Below are 17,987 nucleotides of genomic sequence, written 5' to 3' on the forward strand. Positions count from 1 at the left end.
ATGTAAGCGTGAACTAGTGAAATGTAATTATCAATGAAGATTCGGGAGGAGCGCGTCAGATACTTAGCCTAATCATCACAGGTGGACCACAATCAAGTAATCAATCCCACAGTATAAATATCGCTGACTTACCTCTATCCATTGACGGTTTATCAGCATCCCTCCTCCACCCCATCTCCTCACTTCAAGTTCACTTTACAATATACGGGGAAGGGGGGGTACTCTAGGTTCGGGCAATTCCCGAGCTCGGAGCCCTTCCCCGGACAGCACGCCAAATACGCATACCATACCTCAGCTAATTATATGTAAGCGTGAACTAGTGAAATAAACGAATATTCGAATATTCGTTTTTTTGTGAGCTCAAATATTCGAATGTGATATTTGCGTAAAACGGCCATCCCTAGATCAAACATGACAGCATTAAACCTGTTTTTGTTCTTTTATCACCTCTTTCTCAGATTACAGTGATCTGGCCAGGATATCCAGCAGTTTCTTCATCTCTGCTTGGAAATCATGTTTGGAGAAGGATCCTTTTTTGAACAAACATACTTTTAAACATTTTAATACAGTATATAACTTAAGTTTCTGAAACTTTACCATTCAAATGTTTTAGATCGTAAGATTTTTTACATTGTGTTTTCAAGAAGTGTCTTATGTTCACCAAGTCTTTGTAATATATATATATATATATATATATATATATATATATATATATATATTTGGCATGTCAGTAATACAACCACAACAATATGTGGCGCCAAAAACGCTGATTTGATGCTATTGATGTTGAAAACAATTGTGATGTTTTGTTTTAGGATTCTTTGATGAATAAAAAAAAACACATTTTGTGAAATGTAAATCTTTGACATTATAGATGTCACTTTTGATCAGTATAATGCAGCTCAAACATGAGTGTATGTTGAATGTTGTGGTGTCTGTGATGATGCTGTGGAGCGTCTCCTCTGCTCTCAGTCTGTTGTGTGCTGTAGAAGCGATGAGACACTGACAGCAGCACAGCAGCTCCACAGTCTTCAGGTCTGCTGTCTGACATTACTATCAACTGATGAATTAAACAGCACTGATGTTTACTGACCTAACAAACGGTTTGGATTTGATCATTGTTACTGTGAATGCTCGCTAGAGGCTGACATTTTTTCAAGTAGGAGCAGCTGCAGGAGGATTAGGGCGTGTCTTTGTGAACAGGTAAATTGTGAAAGAGAAAATGAGGCAGAATGTTCTCCTTTCGATCTCAACATTTTGTTAATATCTAATAATCACATAAATAATTTCTTCAGAAACTTCTGTGAACACATTAATGCTCAAATGAAGGTAAGTCAAGAACCGACCGAAAAACACATTTACCTGAACAAGTGTCTGTGTGACTTCAGATGTGTTTAACCGGTTAGTTAGGTCTAGAAGTGATACTAAACCATTCAAATAAATTTTTAAAAATGATAAATTGAAACAATACTACATATTGATACACGCTTTGCTTTTGTGTCTTGCTTCGGACTAATTTATGCAGTTGATTGTAGATGTGTAAGTGCAAGTATTCAGAGTGAACACATGCATGTTAACACACGAGCTGACTGTTTATTATAATGTTTTATTTTCCTTTGTGTCCTTTAGAGATGAAGTTCATTTGTTTGACTTTGCTGATTTTTAGTGGAATTACAGATTCAAGATCAGGTAACTATTCACACACATGAAAAGAGCTGAAGCTATATTTAGGCTATAATTAAACTTTAGTTTATAGTTCAGGTGACCAGGTCACTGTACAGTATGTCATTTATTACATGGCTACTTGATTAGAATTAAGTTTACAGAGAGCCATTTATCAAAGTTAATAAAACAGTGGAAAAACACACACAAGCAGTGTTTTCAAGCAGAGATGATCAGATGCAGAGCTGTGTGGAGAAGGACAGTCATTGCTTTACATGTGAACACTGTAGTCCTTGAATGATGACAGTTCAACTGACCGGAGGTTCACATTTAATTAGACCTGCTCTCTTTCTCTTGTAACAGAGCGGTATGAAGTCGTGGGATCTTCAGATCCTGTGTTTGCTGCAGCTGGTGAAGATGTGATTCTGCCGTGTTCAGTCAAACCCAACATCAGTGTTGTGGACATGAGATTGGAGTGGTTTAGATCTGATCTGAAAGACTCACAACTAGTGCATCTTTATGAGGATCATGAAGACAGAAACAGAAATCAGATTCAGTCCTACAGAGAGAGAACAAAACTGAATCATCCAGAACTACAGAGAGGAGATGCATCACTCAAACTCTCATCAGTCCAAGTCTCTGATGAAGGACTTTATAAGTGTTTTATTCAGTCCAAATCCTGGTATGATGATACCACTGTTGATGTCAGAGTTGAAGGTGAGTAAACCAGTGAAAACTAAAGGCATAAAGTAAAAACCTACAGATTTTAAAACCATATACTTAATGACTTTGTAATTAAACACAAAATAAAGCTGGCCACCACACACCAGCCTTTCAAGTTTTTCTGATAAACTCACCCAGAAACATGGGTCTTGTTGCTAGGAGACGCGTGACAAATGAAAACAATATGTGTCCTAAAATTGGCTGAAAAGTTTGATCTAAAAATCTGAGTCTGTGTACATCATAAACTGCATGGTTTTCTGCATCTGTCAACTCAGATCTGCAGACTGTGTACTATCAAAAACTAGAGTTAACTTCTCCAGACTGTAAATTGGGATAAAATCGGGGAAAAAGTGATGTAGAGTATTCCAGCTTTAACATGCTCTAACTAACTTTAAAAAGCCAGAAAAACAACCGAATGTTCTTCTTGTCGGTCGGTAGCTGTAGGACGTCCTCCAGTGATCACTGTAGATGGGTTTGATCATTCAGGAGGGCTTCATCTACAGTGTGAATCTGAAGGCTGGTATCCTGAACCTGATCTTGAGTGGCTGGACAGTAAAGGAGTCAGTTTGCGTTCAGAAACTACAGAGACACACAGAAACACAGACAGATTCAGTGTGAAACACACCACCACTGTACATCACAGTGACAAGATTCACTGCAGAGTCAAACTGAGACATCACATGATTGAGGCACTGATTATCAGCTCAAGTAAGTACTGACTTCTGTTACTGTAGTTTTGTCATCTTTTTGTGGTATTTTTAATGCAATAAAACTATTTAATAATTATCAGCTCAGTCCATTACATTATTTAAAGCTAAAACATTTTACTGTCTATGTACAACTCAGAACTGAACATTATATGTTTTAATAATTTCATTTAAATATGTTTATTTTACACAATGTGCTTAATTACTGTTTTGTTTTGCAGGTAATATGTTTAGTTCTTGGAGGACTTCAGTCATCATGATTTCAGTTGCTGTTGTGCTCAGTGTGATTGCTGGAATACTGATAGCTGTGTTTGCTCGTAAAAACAGAGGTAAAATACTTGTTTTCTTATTTCATATATTGTATGTAAATAAAGCAGTATGGAGATAATTTTTAAGGCAAGGCAAGTTTATTTATAAAGCACATTTCATGTTTCCGACACTTCAAAAGAAGTCTGGCTGCAGCATTTTGGACAAGCTGAAGTCACGCAATTTGAGATTTAGATATATCGCAATATAAAGAATTGCAGTAATCTAGACGCGATATAACAAACGCATGAACAGGCATTTCTAGAGATTTTAGCTTGAGAAAGTGTTTAATTTTTGACCATAAACAAAGCTGATAGAAACTGAATCCAATAACTGAGGAGATATGTCTATCAAATTTTAATTGTTGGTCAATAATAATAGTTCTGCACCCATGAGGATCTAAAAACTGATAAACTTTCTAGCTCAGGGCTTATACACTGAGAGTTCTCATTTGCACCGAAAACAATTACCTCGGTCTTGTCCTCGTTTAAGAAGAGGAAATTTTGGGCTAGCCATAATTTAACCTCCTCTAAATGTTGGAGAAGGGAAGTGATCGCAATGGAGTTGTTTTTCTTAACTGGATGATAGATTTGAGTGTCATCTGCGTAAATGAAAAGACACACAATGTTGGGGTGGCCAGGGAGTGGCCAAGGTTAATTCAGGAGGTCATGACAGAAAATCAGTGTATAACTCCACCGTGGTATAAAAAATGGGAATTATATAAATTAAAACTTTCATTTAACGAAGATGTTTTAAATTGATAAAGACATTTATAATGTTACAAAATATTTCTATTTCAGATAAATGCTGCTCTTCTGAAATTTATTTTCATCAAAGAAACCTGAAACAATTCTACTCAGCTGTTTTCAACATCATAATAATAATTACTTTTTTTTGAGCAGCAAATCTGAATATTAGCATGATTTCTGAAGGATCATGTGATTGTAGTAATGATGCTAAAAATTCAATCTTGATATGGCAGGAATAAATTAAATTTTAAAATATATTCAAGTAGAAAGCAGTTATTTTAAATATTAAAGATATTTCACAATATTATTGTTTCTGCTGTATTTTGTATCAAATAAATGCAGGCTTGGTGAGCAGAAGAAAATTCTTAAAAAAAATAAATAAATAAAAAATAAATAAAAAAACATTTTAAATCTTTTTTTAACACACTTAATTTTTTCTTTTTTTTCTGAGCTAAACTATACAGAGAAATTACATTTATATATTTACTCAATTGCTTTTTTATTATAATTAATCAACATTTATAGATATAACATTATTATAAAAATTGTATTATATAATATTGTATATGAAACAATTGTTAGGGTTCCGAGCATAGACAGTAAAAGAAATGGACACAGAGACGGCGAGCTTGAGCGGGGAGTTCTTTGTCGTGAGTGAGCAGGAGTAAGTATTCTGATTAATTATTTTGTATAGTATTTTAAAATATAACGCCAGTACGCCATATTAAGTTAATTGCCTGCGAGCTTCTCCTCCTGTCTGTACGGTAATTCGACAGAGAGTCGAGTGGTTATGACGCAATTGTTAGCCTATTTTTTTACAAAAACTGTTTCTACGGGGCCATAATGTAACATAGAAGGCAATGGAGCCCTTTATACATTGCCGTGTATCTTTAGAAATAAATAATGGACAAACTGAGTCTTTAAACGCCTCAGATGTAAAGTTATTCAGAAATTAATGGGAGTCAATGGGATGCTAAAGCAAGTGAAGTTCTGCTACAAGATGGCGGCACCCGGCCGACTTCAACTTCCGGTCGACTTCCTTGCCCCCTGGTTCCAAGCCAGATAATGACTCGTTCTCGAGTCAAGAACCGTTTCTGTCAGACACGTCCGATTCAAAAATCGAGGAGCTGATGATACTGTGCATGTGTGATTCAGTGTGAAGCAAACTGACACACAGAGCGTCTGAACCGAACTGATTCTTTTGGGGATTGATTCTGAACTGATTCTGTGCTAGTGTTATGAGCGCGGGTAAACCGAAGGCTTGAATCAAGGGCAATCATCGCCAATGACGTCATTACATTTTCTTTTCTTTTATATAGGGGTTTGTTTGTGAATATTGATGGTTGAGTTAGATTTGAAGTTTTTGTTTTTAGTAAGGTTGGTTATGTTTTGTTTCTTTCTTTGTTTTGGCACGGTCTCGTTCTTCTCCCTTTTGCTCTTTATTTTGTAAGTCGTTATTTTTGCTTGATTTACAAAGTGTATAGAAGTTAAAATAGGTTAATAGCCAAAAAAAGTCCATATCTAAACTGAACAACTACCTTACTATTAATAAGCAGCAAATTAGTTTGAGGCAAACGTTGCAGTTAATAGTTAATCAGTTAGTTAGTTAATAGTGAGAATTGGTCCCCAAACTAAAGTCTGATCATTAAGTTAATTCAGTATTAAGGCTGTTTTCATCCATATTCATCCGTATTCATATACTTTGGAGTATATCTTAGGTCATGTAATTTGTAGTTATTGTTCACAAATTATATTTGTATTTGTTGTCTGAATGCTGTTTTCTCTTGTCTTTATTCTGAATCTTCTTCAGATCACGATCGACTACAGAATGAGAAGAACAGACTACAACATGGTGAATTTATCTTTATTACATTATTAATTAATTTTTTGTTTAAAGTCAGCCGGAAAACACTGTTTTAACTGTGTATTAATTTTTATTTTGTGTATATCTTGGATCTGGTAAATGGTCACCAGTTGTTTCTATAATGTATATTTATTCAGATAATGTTATGGCTGGTTGCAAAAACAATATATAACACAAGCTGTATTTTTTTAGTGAACACAAAAGAAACCGAGTGTACTGGCGAAAAACACAGCAAACTGAGCAACCAACTTAAAAATGATTTATTATATTTATTAGAAGTTATTTTAAAGGCTGTTAGTTAGTAGTCGAGTAGATATCCTCAAACGCTCAATTTTACGACAGGTTTATTTATCATTCATCCAAGGAGAGTTAAACAGATGAGCTGATCTGGATTTCATTGGAGCAACTTCATCCAAGATTTAAAAAGTCAATACTCCTAAAAAATTTGTACTTGAACATCAACACTACTGTTTGACGTAATAACTGAGGAATTTTCAAAAGCAGCACAAAAGTTTTCTTCAGAAAGGTTAGGCGAGACTTAATTACCCGTCTACATGATGATGAATTTAAATTAATAAATATGTTAAATAGAATACAATTATGATCTGAAATAAAAAGATCCTCATATAGATAGATAGATCAGAACAATATTTAAGACTAAAAACAAGATTTAAAGTATGTCCCGTTATATGAGTAGGACCAGTACCAAGTAATCACAACTCTAGAGAGATTAAGAATAGATTATAAAAAAAATCACTAAAATCATCTAAGAAGGAGCTATTAGGACCAGGTGGACGATAAATTAAAATACAATAAAAGGGATCCGTATGATCAACTTGAATCATTTGCAATTCAAAGGAAGAGAAAGACCCAGTATTAACCACCCAGCAGAAGAAAAAAAATGTTTCTAAACACCGCATTGAGTTCACCACGGCCTGAAATACTCAGCAGACTAATAGAGAAATTGGTGGGTTCTTGTTTAATGTGAGCCAAAATCATCACAATTATAAGAACCAAAGACTTAAACTACTTCAGTCTGTGTGCACTGAATTTATTTAATACACAAGTTTCACACTTTGAGTTGAATTACTGAAATATATGAACTTTTCCACGACATTCAAATTTATTGAGATGCACCTGTAAATATATATATACACAGAAATGAACTGGTAAGACTGCAACAGAGCAAATTTAGAAAATACATGAAGTAACATTTATTGAATTACATTGAATAAAATATCAGTTAATTACAAAATGTTTGTATAAAATGTTTTGAATTATCACTATCCATTCCTTATTTTGTTAGAATTTTTAATTTTCAAATACTGAGTAACAAAAATGTTTTCTATGTATTCCCTTTCTAACAAGATTTTAATGTTTGACTGTAATCATAATGTAAAACCTGATACTTATCTAACCAAAAATATCTAAACCTTGACAAAAGGTAGTCTTTAAGAATGTTTAGATATATATCTAAATGCAAACCCTACATAAATGTAGAAATTATGTCTAAAAACAGCGAGAATCCAAAAGCCTCTGTATATATCTGTACAGGGTCGTAATACAAGAGGTTATGCAACATTGCACAAGTTTTTATTTTTTAATTCCTCCAGATGGCCCAATTCTCACTTCACAAAATGTTTTTTAAATGCCATCACTCTATTTTAATGTAAAATATTGCATTTTTGTCACTTTTGACCACAAATGAGGCAAGTGTGACTCCTAAACGAAGAGGACCAAAGGGTTAACAAACATTATATAATGCTTAACAGATCACTACTTAATATATATTCAAATAGCTAGAAACATAAGATACTGTGTGGTTAATGTTTACTAAACATTTTCTAATGATCAACAGATAAATAATGTAAATTAAAATGTTCATAAATGTCATTAAGCTTGATTCATATGATCATGCTCGCTTTGAAAATCTACAGATGATTTTAACAGATGTTATACAACGATTGAAAGCTTTTGTTAATGTACAACACTTTTGCTGCTGTTGAGGTGTGAGATGGTGAATGTTAGGGTTTGGTGGGTGTTTAAGGGATGGGTACGAGGCAGGGCTGGACTGGGACAAAAAATCAGCCCTGGACTTCATCCAGACCGGCCCACTATGCATGTAAACATGCGCGCGCACACACACACACACACACTTCATGTCTATATATACATCAATCATACATTGGGGGGGGGTCATAGCCTATAATAAAAGATAATGAATTTCAAACCTTAACTAAACACATTTTTATTCAAAGATCAACCGTCTGTCATTACTCTTTAGTCTGCCACAAGAAACAGCAACATTAAAATCATAAACTCAAATGTCATTGTAAAAAAAAAAAAAACAATGACTGTTGTAACAGTGCGTTAGCGCTAACGTTAATAAGCTTAAACGAAAATAACGAAATAATTGTGTAGCGGAGTATTTTTTGTACACAGTGCCATGAACTGTCAATCACTCCTGTACGCGTGCATCACTGTCCTCCTCGCAGCTGCAGCAACTTGCGCTCTCTTCATCAAGCTTTAAAAAAAAATTGCATTGTGAAGGGCGCTCTGAAAATCGGCAGTGCAAGTAAAAGATTAAAACCTCTATTAAAACAGATGTCCAAATGAGCGTACCGGTACACTAAAAGCACGTTCTGGGCGCACGGAGAGGTGGCGGTACGCTCAAGAGCTATATTTGGAAGTGGCGGTACTGAGTACCGGTGCGTACCGGCCCACTTAAAGCACTGAGCAGCCTACGTGTATCATTACACTTCTGTCTCACCTCAGCAGTCAAGTCCCGGCCTGCTGACGTAAGTCTTTTGCCTTCCAGCAAATAATTGACATTTCTTGACACATTTGGTGGCATCTGCCTCAAGTTCTTGTCGTTTTCTCTCTCTCAGCGTTCGGCCCCTCCTTTACGCTTAGATAGTTTATCATTTAACATACTGAATTTCCCTTTCATAGGTCACTTCGATGCTGCGGTGACGTCACCACGTATGGGAACACCTCCGGTGTGACGAATGTCTGAAGCCCTATACCATCCCGCCAATCCTATTGGCCAAATGGCGCATAGCACCACCCTACGCATGCGCACGCATGATATACCTGGGTGCAGCGCGCCATTTCGCTCAGATTTCATTCCTTCAGGAATAGCGAATCATCTGTGAAAGGCCTCTCGTTCTCGGGTACCGAATAGGAGCTCCTGATCATTTTGCTGCTTGCCAGGGACTGTGCCCTCCGCTAGAGAGCGCTGTCGGACTGCTTTCGCGCATCCTACACTCTCATTGCAGTCCCCATGCCCAAACATTGACTGTCTCGCCGCAAACAGCGCCTCGAGCAGCATTGGATCGAGCTGTAATGTCAGACGCTCCCTCAGACACTCTGCGCAATCCTGCTTTCGGAGTTCGAGGGACGACTCAAGGACCCTACACAAACGGCCCGTTTGTGACGGCTCGCGCAGCCGCCGCTTTTTCGCTAGCGGCAGAGCCCGATGTTCCATCTGTTGGCCTAATTCCTGCCGTGGACACGTTTCAGGATTATACTCAATGGGACGCAACGACTCTTGTGCATACGCTTCCCCGGTGCACGAACACCACAGGTTTTTCGTGTCCAGCCGTTTTAACGCGTATGACAGCGTTGCAGGGAGCGGAAGTTTTGAAACCGCTAATATTGTTTGCGACATTTCTCAATGGGTGTTACGCACGATTTGTCATGGATACACCATTCAGTTTCAAAAAGGCCCGCCTCCTTTCCGCGGAATTCTTTCCACTACGGTGAAGTCTACGGAAATGGCGGTGCTGCGACAGGAAATGTCAACTCTGCTGAGCAAAGGGGCTATAGAAGAAGTACACCCCTCTCAGATGGAGACAGGTTTTTACAGCCGTTATTTCGTGGTACCGAAAAAAGACGGCGGATTACGGCCCATTCTGGATTTACGCCGTCTGAATCTTGCACTCAGGCCGAGCAAATTCAAGATGTTGACGGTAAAGTCTATTCTGTCTCGGATCCGACCAAACGATTGGTTTATTACGATCGATCTGAAGGATGCGTATTTCCATATTCAGATCGTCAAGAGACTCAGGAAGTTCCTCAGATTCGCTTTAGAGGGCAAAGCGTATCAGTACCGCGTTCTTCCCTTTGGCTTGGCTTTAGCGCCCCGTACTTTCTCCAAATGCATGGACGCAGCTCTGGCCCCGTTGCGGCTCCAGGGCGTTCGTGTGTTGAATTATTTGGACGATTGGCTGGTGCTAGCGCAATCGCAGACTCAGGCACACTCTCACCGAGATCTTGTGCTGAATCATTTAAACAACCTGGGCTTACGCACAAATTTCAAGAAAAGTGTTTTAACTCCCTCTCAACGGATAACTTTTCTGGGAATAGATTTGGACTCTCGCGCGATGACAGCGAAGCTTTCTCTCCCGCGTGCTCAGTCGATTGCGTCATGCGTGCGGCACTTCAAAGCGGGTCGCACGGTGACAGTGAGATTGTGCCTCAGGCTCTTAGGTCTAATGGCAGCAGCATCCCCCGTGATTCGTCTGGGATTGCTTCAAATGCGCCCCTTTCAGTGGTGAACGAAAAGGCGGAATATTTCACCCCGTTGTCTTCCGCATCGATTTCGGTGACACGGCGGTGTGTGATGTCGCTAAAATTATGGATGTCAACCGAATTTCTCCTGTCAGGAGTTCGACTGGGAATTTATGCTTTCCGAGAGACTGTCACGACGGACGCGTCTTTGACTGGTTGGGGAGCTGTGTGTCGAGGGCGCCCAGCCCACGGAGTATGGACAGTGGCTCAGCGCGGCTGGCACATAAACAGACTGGAATTACTGGCAGTTTTTCTGGCTCTCCAGTATTTCACGGATCTGCTGATTGGCCGTCATGTGCTGCTCAGATCGGACAACACAGCGGTTGTGTCTTACCTGAACCATCAAGGAGGATTGCACTCTCGCCCCCTGTGCAGGCTGGCGAGGCATGTTCTTCTGTGGTCTCGAGACAAACTTCTGTCGATCCGGGCCGTTCATGTCCCCGGACGATTGAATTTCGGAGCGGACTTGCTATCCAGACAGGCTCTGGAACAGGGAGAATGGCGATTACACCCCCAGACGGTGAATCTTTTATGGCGGATATTCGGCAAAGCGAAAGTGGATTTATTCGACTACGCATTGCCCGCTACGGTTCTCCCTATGCTCCCCATCGCCCCTGGGCGTGGATGCGTTAGCTCACAGCTGGCCCAGGACCAGTCTGTATGCTTTTCCTCCGATTCGTTTGATCCCAGCGGTATTATGCAGAATACGGCGGGACAGAGTGTAACAGCTGCTGCTGGTGGCTCCGCGATGGCACACGAAGCCGTGGTTTGCGGATCTGATCAGTCTGCTTGCGGGCTCTCCGTGGGAGATTCCCCTCAGACAGAATTTGTTATCACAAGCACAGGGGCTGATTTGGCCCCCGAGGCCAGATCTGTGGAAACTGTGGGCGTGGCCACTGAGCGGAGTGCATTAGTATGTCCCGGTCTTTCTGTTGAAACCACTGAGACTATATTGAATTCTAGAGCAGCTTCTACGAGACGCTTATATGCTTTCAAGTGGAGACTGTTTACAGCCTGGTGTGGCAATCGTAATGTGGATCCAGTTTACTGCCCAGTGGCTTCAGTGCTGGAGTTCCTCCAGGAGTGTTTTTCGGATGGCGTTACACCAGCCACTTTAAAGGTTTACGTGGCAGCCATTTCAGTTTACCACGAATACATAGGCGGTGCCTCTGTGGGGCGTCATCCACTAGTTTCTCGTTTCATACAGGGTGCGCGACGGCTGAGGCCTTTCCGCCCTGTGCGAGTTCCTTCGTGGGATTTATCCATTGTGTTGCTAGGATTATCAGGGCATCCGTTTGAGCCCTTGGAGACTGTATCGGATAAATTCTTGACACTGAAGACACTTCTTCTTATGGCTTTATCCTCCCTCAAGAGAGTTGGGGATTTACGGGGTCTTTCTGTTTCACCCTCATGCATGGAATTTGCACCGGGCTCTGTGAAGGTGCTGCTGCGGCCCAGGCCTAACTATGTTCCTAAGGTCACATCTAACCCCTTTCGCTTTCAGCAAGTGGTCCTGGAAGCTTTTTCACCTGCTGAGGCTGGGTCAGGAGATCTAAGTCTTTGCCCTGTTAGAGCTTTGAAGACTTATGTGGATCGTACAGCCCCTTGGCGTGAATCTGACCAGCTGTTTGTCTGTTTTGGACATAAAAGTAAGGGTCATGCGGTTACAAAGCAGCGCATGTCCCATTGGCTGGTGGAGGCAATTTCTTTGGCCTATGAGGCGCGCGGACTCGCTTCGCCCTTAGGAGTTATAGCTCATTCCACTCGAGCTGTGGCTTCTTCTCAAGCTTTTCTCAGTGGATCTTCTATGGATGATATCTGTGCTGCGGCAGGATGGTCCTCACCGAGCACTTTTATCAAGTCCTACAGTCTAGATGTGAGGATGGCTCCTGGCTCCCGGGTTCTCTCCGCTTGAGCAGATGCTTCCTCGGATCTCAGTTATCAGGTACGTCAGGCGGTATATCGTTCCCATACGTGGTGACATCACCGCAGCATCGAAGTGACCTATGAAAGGGAACATCTTGGTTACGTGTGTAACCATGGTTCCCTGAATAGGGAACAAGATGCTGCGGTTCTGGCCGTTCCGTACCTTGATAATTTCTTCATCTTCAGTCATGAAATCTGAGCGAAATGGCGCGCTGCACCCAGGTATATCATGCGTGCGCATGCGTAGGGTGGTGCTATGCGCCATTTGGCCAATAGGATTGGCGGGATGGTATAGGGCTTCAGACATTCGTCACACCGGAGGTGTTCCCATACGTGGTGACGTCACCGCAGCATCTCGTTCCCTATTCAGGGAACCATGGTTACATACGTAACCGAGATGTTCGTTGCAGTTGTAAAGCGGCCGCTTTTCAAGGCTAGAACTTGATTCTGATTGGCCAATGAGCAGTGAACACGTCACGTCTTGCAGCTCGCATCAGCATCATGCGCACGCGTTGTTTTATCTGTTCTTTATACTGCTTTTTTATGTTTTAAATAAATTATTGTGACTAACGTAAATAAATAAATAAATAAAAGCATCATACAGCTTCATGGGAGAGACACATAAGACCAGAATTGTACCATACAACAATATAATTACGAATATATTTGCGATTATTAATGATTAGAAAACAAAATACATAATGCACCGGCCCAACCAGACCGCGGCCCATCGGGAATCTCCCGGTAGTCCCGATGGCCAGTACATGCCTGGTACGAGGTCAAGAGTGTAGAGGGGTCAGTTTGGTTACTGTAAGGGAACATAGTTTATTCTGTGTATATTTTTTTTCTTGAAAAAAAGATTTGTTTTCTTCTGCTGATATATGATTAAAGGAAGTCCCTGTTTAGTGATAAAGTATATTAATATAAGTGTTGAGGCAATAAAAACATGTTTTTCACCCAAATTATAATGTGGGTTACGTCATTAAGAAGCATTTACATAAACTTAACTAATCACTCTTTACACAAACATTGTTACAGCAGATAAAAGTCCAATGATCATAAAGATACTGAAAGATTATTAAACATTTATAAACATTTAAAAATGATGAATAGTTTCCACTTTAGATTGGCTTCTGCAAAAACATGAACAAATAATTAATAAATAATTTGTTAAGATGTGTGAATAGAAGTCTACACAACAAACTTAGACCAAATATATGAACTTTACAGACTGTGATTATGAGTTAATTAATAATATTATAACATGAATAGTTCACTGAATAATAAAGAGTTAAAATGACTGATTAAACTGTTTAATAAACATTTTTGAAAATATAAAGAAGAGCATTAGGTGATATGAACTGAAGTTTAATGACATTAGTGTTCATAAGTACAGTGACAAATAAGTTTGTAATCACTGTTTAATTTCTGTTCAAATTATTTGTAGATTTTAAAAAGTGCATGATCATATGAATTGAAAGTTTAATGATATTTGTAAATATTTTAATTTACATTAAATACTGATCTGTTAATCAATAGGTAACTTTAATAAGTACATTAGTAAACATTAACAAGAACATTATCTCATATTTCTAGCTAAACACACACAGCCCCTGATACACACTCCTGTGATGTTAACACACACACTATACACACACAGACCCCTGATACACACTCCTGTGATGTTAACACACACACTATACACACACAGACCCCTGATACACACTCCTGTGATGTTAACACACACTATACACACACAGCCCCTGATACACACTCCTGTGATGTTAACACACACTACACACACACAGCCCCTGATACACACTCCTGTGATGTTAACACAAACTATACACACACAGCCCCTGATACACACTCCTGTGATGTTAACACACACTATACACACACAGACCCCTGACACACACTCCTGTGATGTTAATACATACACTATACACACACAGGCCCCTGATACACACTCCTGTGATGTTAACACACACTACACACACACAGCCCCTGATACACACTCCTGTGATGTTAACACACACTATACACACACAGGCCCCTGATACACACTGCTGTGATGTTAACACACACCATACACACACAGACCCCTGATACACACTCCTGTGATGTTAACACACACCATACACACACAGACCCCTGATACACACTCCTGTGATGTTAACACACACTACACACACACAGCCCCTGATACACACTCCTGTGATGTTAACACACACTATACACACACAGACCCCTGATACACACTCCTGTGATGTTAACACACACTATACACACACAGGCCCCTGATACACACTCCTGTGATGTTAACACACACTATACACACACAGACCCCTGATACACACTCCTGTGATGTTAACACACACACTATACACACAGACCCCTGATACACACTCCTGTGATGTTAACACACACACTATACACACAGACCCCTGATACACACTCCTGTGATGTTAACACACACTATACACACACAGGCCCCTGATACACACTCCTGTGATGTTAACACACACTATACACACACAGGCCCCTGATACACACTCCTGTGATGTTAACACACACTATACACACACAGCCCCTGATACACACTCCTGTGATGTTAACACACACTATACACACACAGGCCCCTGATACACACTCCTGTGATGTTAACACACACTATACACACACAGCCCCTGATACACACTCCTGTGATGTTAACACACACTATACACACACAGCCCCTGATACACACTCCTGTGATGTTAACACACACTATACACACACAGCCCCTGATACACACTCCTGTGATGTTAACACACACTACACACACAGACCCCTGATACACACTCCTGTGATGTTAACACACACTATACACACACGTCCCCTGATACACACTCCTGTGATGTTAACACACACTATACACACACAGCCCCTGATACACACTCCTGTGATGTTAACACACACTATACACACACAGCCCCTGATACACACTCCTGTGATGTTAACACACACTATACACACACAGCCCCTGATACACACTCCTGTGATGTTAACACACACTATACACACACAGCCCCTGATACACACTCCTGTGATGTTAACACACACTACACACACAGACCCCTGATACACACTCCTGTGATGTTAACACACACTATACACACACAGCCCCTGATACACACTCCTGTGATGTTAACACACACTATACACACACAGACCCTGATACACACTCCTGTGATGTTAACACACACTATACACACACAGACCCTGATACACACTCCTGTGATGTTAACACACACTATACACACACAGACCCCTGATACACACTCCTGTGATGTTAACACACACTATACACACAACTACACGATCATTACTTGTTTGTCAGAGTAATAAACATGACAGAACTTTAATCTACTTTTCACGTCTTTTTCTGATTTTCTTTAGAACGTGATCAACTGAAGACTATCATCCCTCAAGGTGAATTTGTTTTGTATTGCTAAAATAAAATATAATTCATTACCTTTGAATTATTCTGCAAAACAGTGAATGAACATGCTGTGCATTCATATGTATATTCAATTAATTATACTTTATAATAAGATATATAAACTGTATAAAGTCTTCTTGGGTTTTGTTGGTCTTCAAGAGATGATTTCATTATTGATCTAAAGATGAAGCTTTCATAACTTCATACTTTCTGTTTTTAGCTCTCACACATTTAAGAACACACAAGGCTGAGTAAAAGACATAATTATTTATTTTAATTAAAGGCATGTTTCATGGCATAATTACTTATTTTAATATAAATTATTTATAATAATTATTTATCAAAATTATGAACATTATTGTTTATAATATAATTTATTAAACGATAAGTGGAGTATCTTTATTTTAGTTTGTCTTGTAAAGTTCTCATGATTCCTATAAAAATAAGTAATTGTCTTTATTTTATGATATATTCATGTGTAAAGCAGATTTTCAATATTTTCCCCAGTGAATGTGATTCTGGATGCTGATACGGCTCATCCTCGTCTCACCGTGTCTGATGATGGGAAACAAGTGAGAGATGGAAAGAGTCGAACAGAAAGAGTGGATGGAGGAAAAAACAGATTTAAAAATTATCTTGGTGTTCTTGGGAAGGATGGATTCTCCTCGGGGTGTTTCTACTTTGAGGTGCAGGTGAAGGGACAAACTGAGTGGGATTTAGGAGTGACCAGAGAATCTGTGAACAGGACAGGGTCGATCAATGTGATTCCTGAGGATGGATACTGGGCTGTGGGTCTGTATAATGGGGAGTATCAGGCTCATGAGTCTTCATCTGTCTCTCTTTCTCCGAGTGTGAATCCTCAGAGGATCAGTGTGTTTGTGAATTATGAGAAGGGTTTCGTCTCCTTTTGTGATGTGGAGTCCATGTCTCATATCTACTCTTTCACTAATCAGTCTTTTAATGAGAAACTCTATCCATTTGTTAGTTTGGGGCATCTGTATAATGAAGACCCCACTCCACTGATTATCTGTGATGATTATTAATGAGATCAGAGACTGAATTTACATGATCCACAGAAACAAACCAAAATACAATTTAAAAAGTGTAACAGCAATAAATACTAAATATTATTTGCGCTTCCAGTCAAAAATATGGTCACACAAGGGTGATTTTATGTTTTCTGTGATCATAAAATATTTTGGGTTTAAGACTTCTGCTTTAAATGTGTAAAATTGCTTTTTTTGTAAATAAATATAAATAATGCCTATGTACATATGAATTTCTTTAAGAGACAGAGGCTTTACTTTATGATGAATAATGTTTTGATCTGTAGATGATGAATGAAAAGCATCATGAAGAGCTCATCGTGCAGTTCACTGTTTCTCCTTCAACACTGTTTGCTGTCTGTGTATGAATGTTTTTAATTACTGTTTTTTTATTATTAATTTGATTTCTCATTGATTTTCTATTTCATTGAATAACAGTTAAATTAAATGAAAGTTTTAAATGTTCTGTTATTTTTCTGTTTGAGCTTCTCCGAACAGAATTGATTTTGAGTGTCAAGCTCCTAAAAGAACTGATACACACAGTAAACCTGGTTTAGTTCACCTTGTGTTTGTGTTATTTGGACTTTTAGGTTACATTCTGCCCTGTTTTGTTCCTGTTCTGTTCTGTTTGTAGTCCTTTTGTAGTTTTTCTTATTGAGTAGTTAGTAGTAGTATTAGTAGTATTGTTTGTGTAATAAATACTGTATTTAGATCATATTCTTCTCTGAGTGTTCAGCATCATTTCCAGGATTAAATAAGTGTCGTCCATTCAACTCAAGTTCTGTGGTCCAAGTCTTCTGAAGGTAATCATAAAAATAATTTAAAAAAATCAGTATCATATTTTTTAACAGCTGTTGAGAAAACACATGAATACAATAAAACCACACTGAAGTATTCAGTCAAGGATCATTTGCAGCTGCAAAAAAACTTTAGATAATATTTCATATT

The 17,987-nt window shown here is 39.1% G+C and overlaps 1 protein-coding gene across 1 annotated transcript; it reads left to right on the forward strand.

Annotated features, from left to right (window-relative positions):
- Positions 1-1,197: 1,197 nt before the first annotated feature.
- LOC113096143 (butyrophilin subfamily 1 member A1-like) lies at positions 1,198-17,725 on the forward strand. Its single transcript, XM_026261592.1, has 8 exons — positions 1,198-1,329; positions 1,630-1,689; positions 2,026-2,379; positions 2,824-3,093; positions 3,314-3,421; positions 5,958-5,999; positions 15,951-15,983; positions 16,501-17,725. The coding sequence occupies exons 2-8, from the start codon at positions 1,632-1,634 to the stop codon at positions 17,034-17,036; spliced, it is 1,401 nt and encodes a 466-aa protein (XP_026117377.1). The 5' UTR covers positions 1,198-1,329; positions 1,630-1,631; the 3' UTR covers positions 17,037-17,725.
- The last annotated feature ends 262 nt before the right edge of the window (positions 17,726-17,987 follow it).

The sequence above is a fragment of the Carassius auratus genome, unplaced genomic scaffold (assembly GCF_003368295.1).
Source record: "Carassius auratus strain Wakin unplaced genomic scaffold, ASM336829v1 scaf_tig00215883, whole genome shotgun sequence".
Classification (NCBI taxonomy): Eukaryota; Metazoa; Chordata; class Actinopteri; order Cypriniformes; family Cyprinidae; genus Carassius; species Carassius auratus.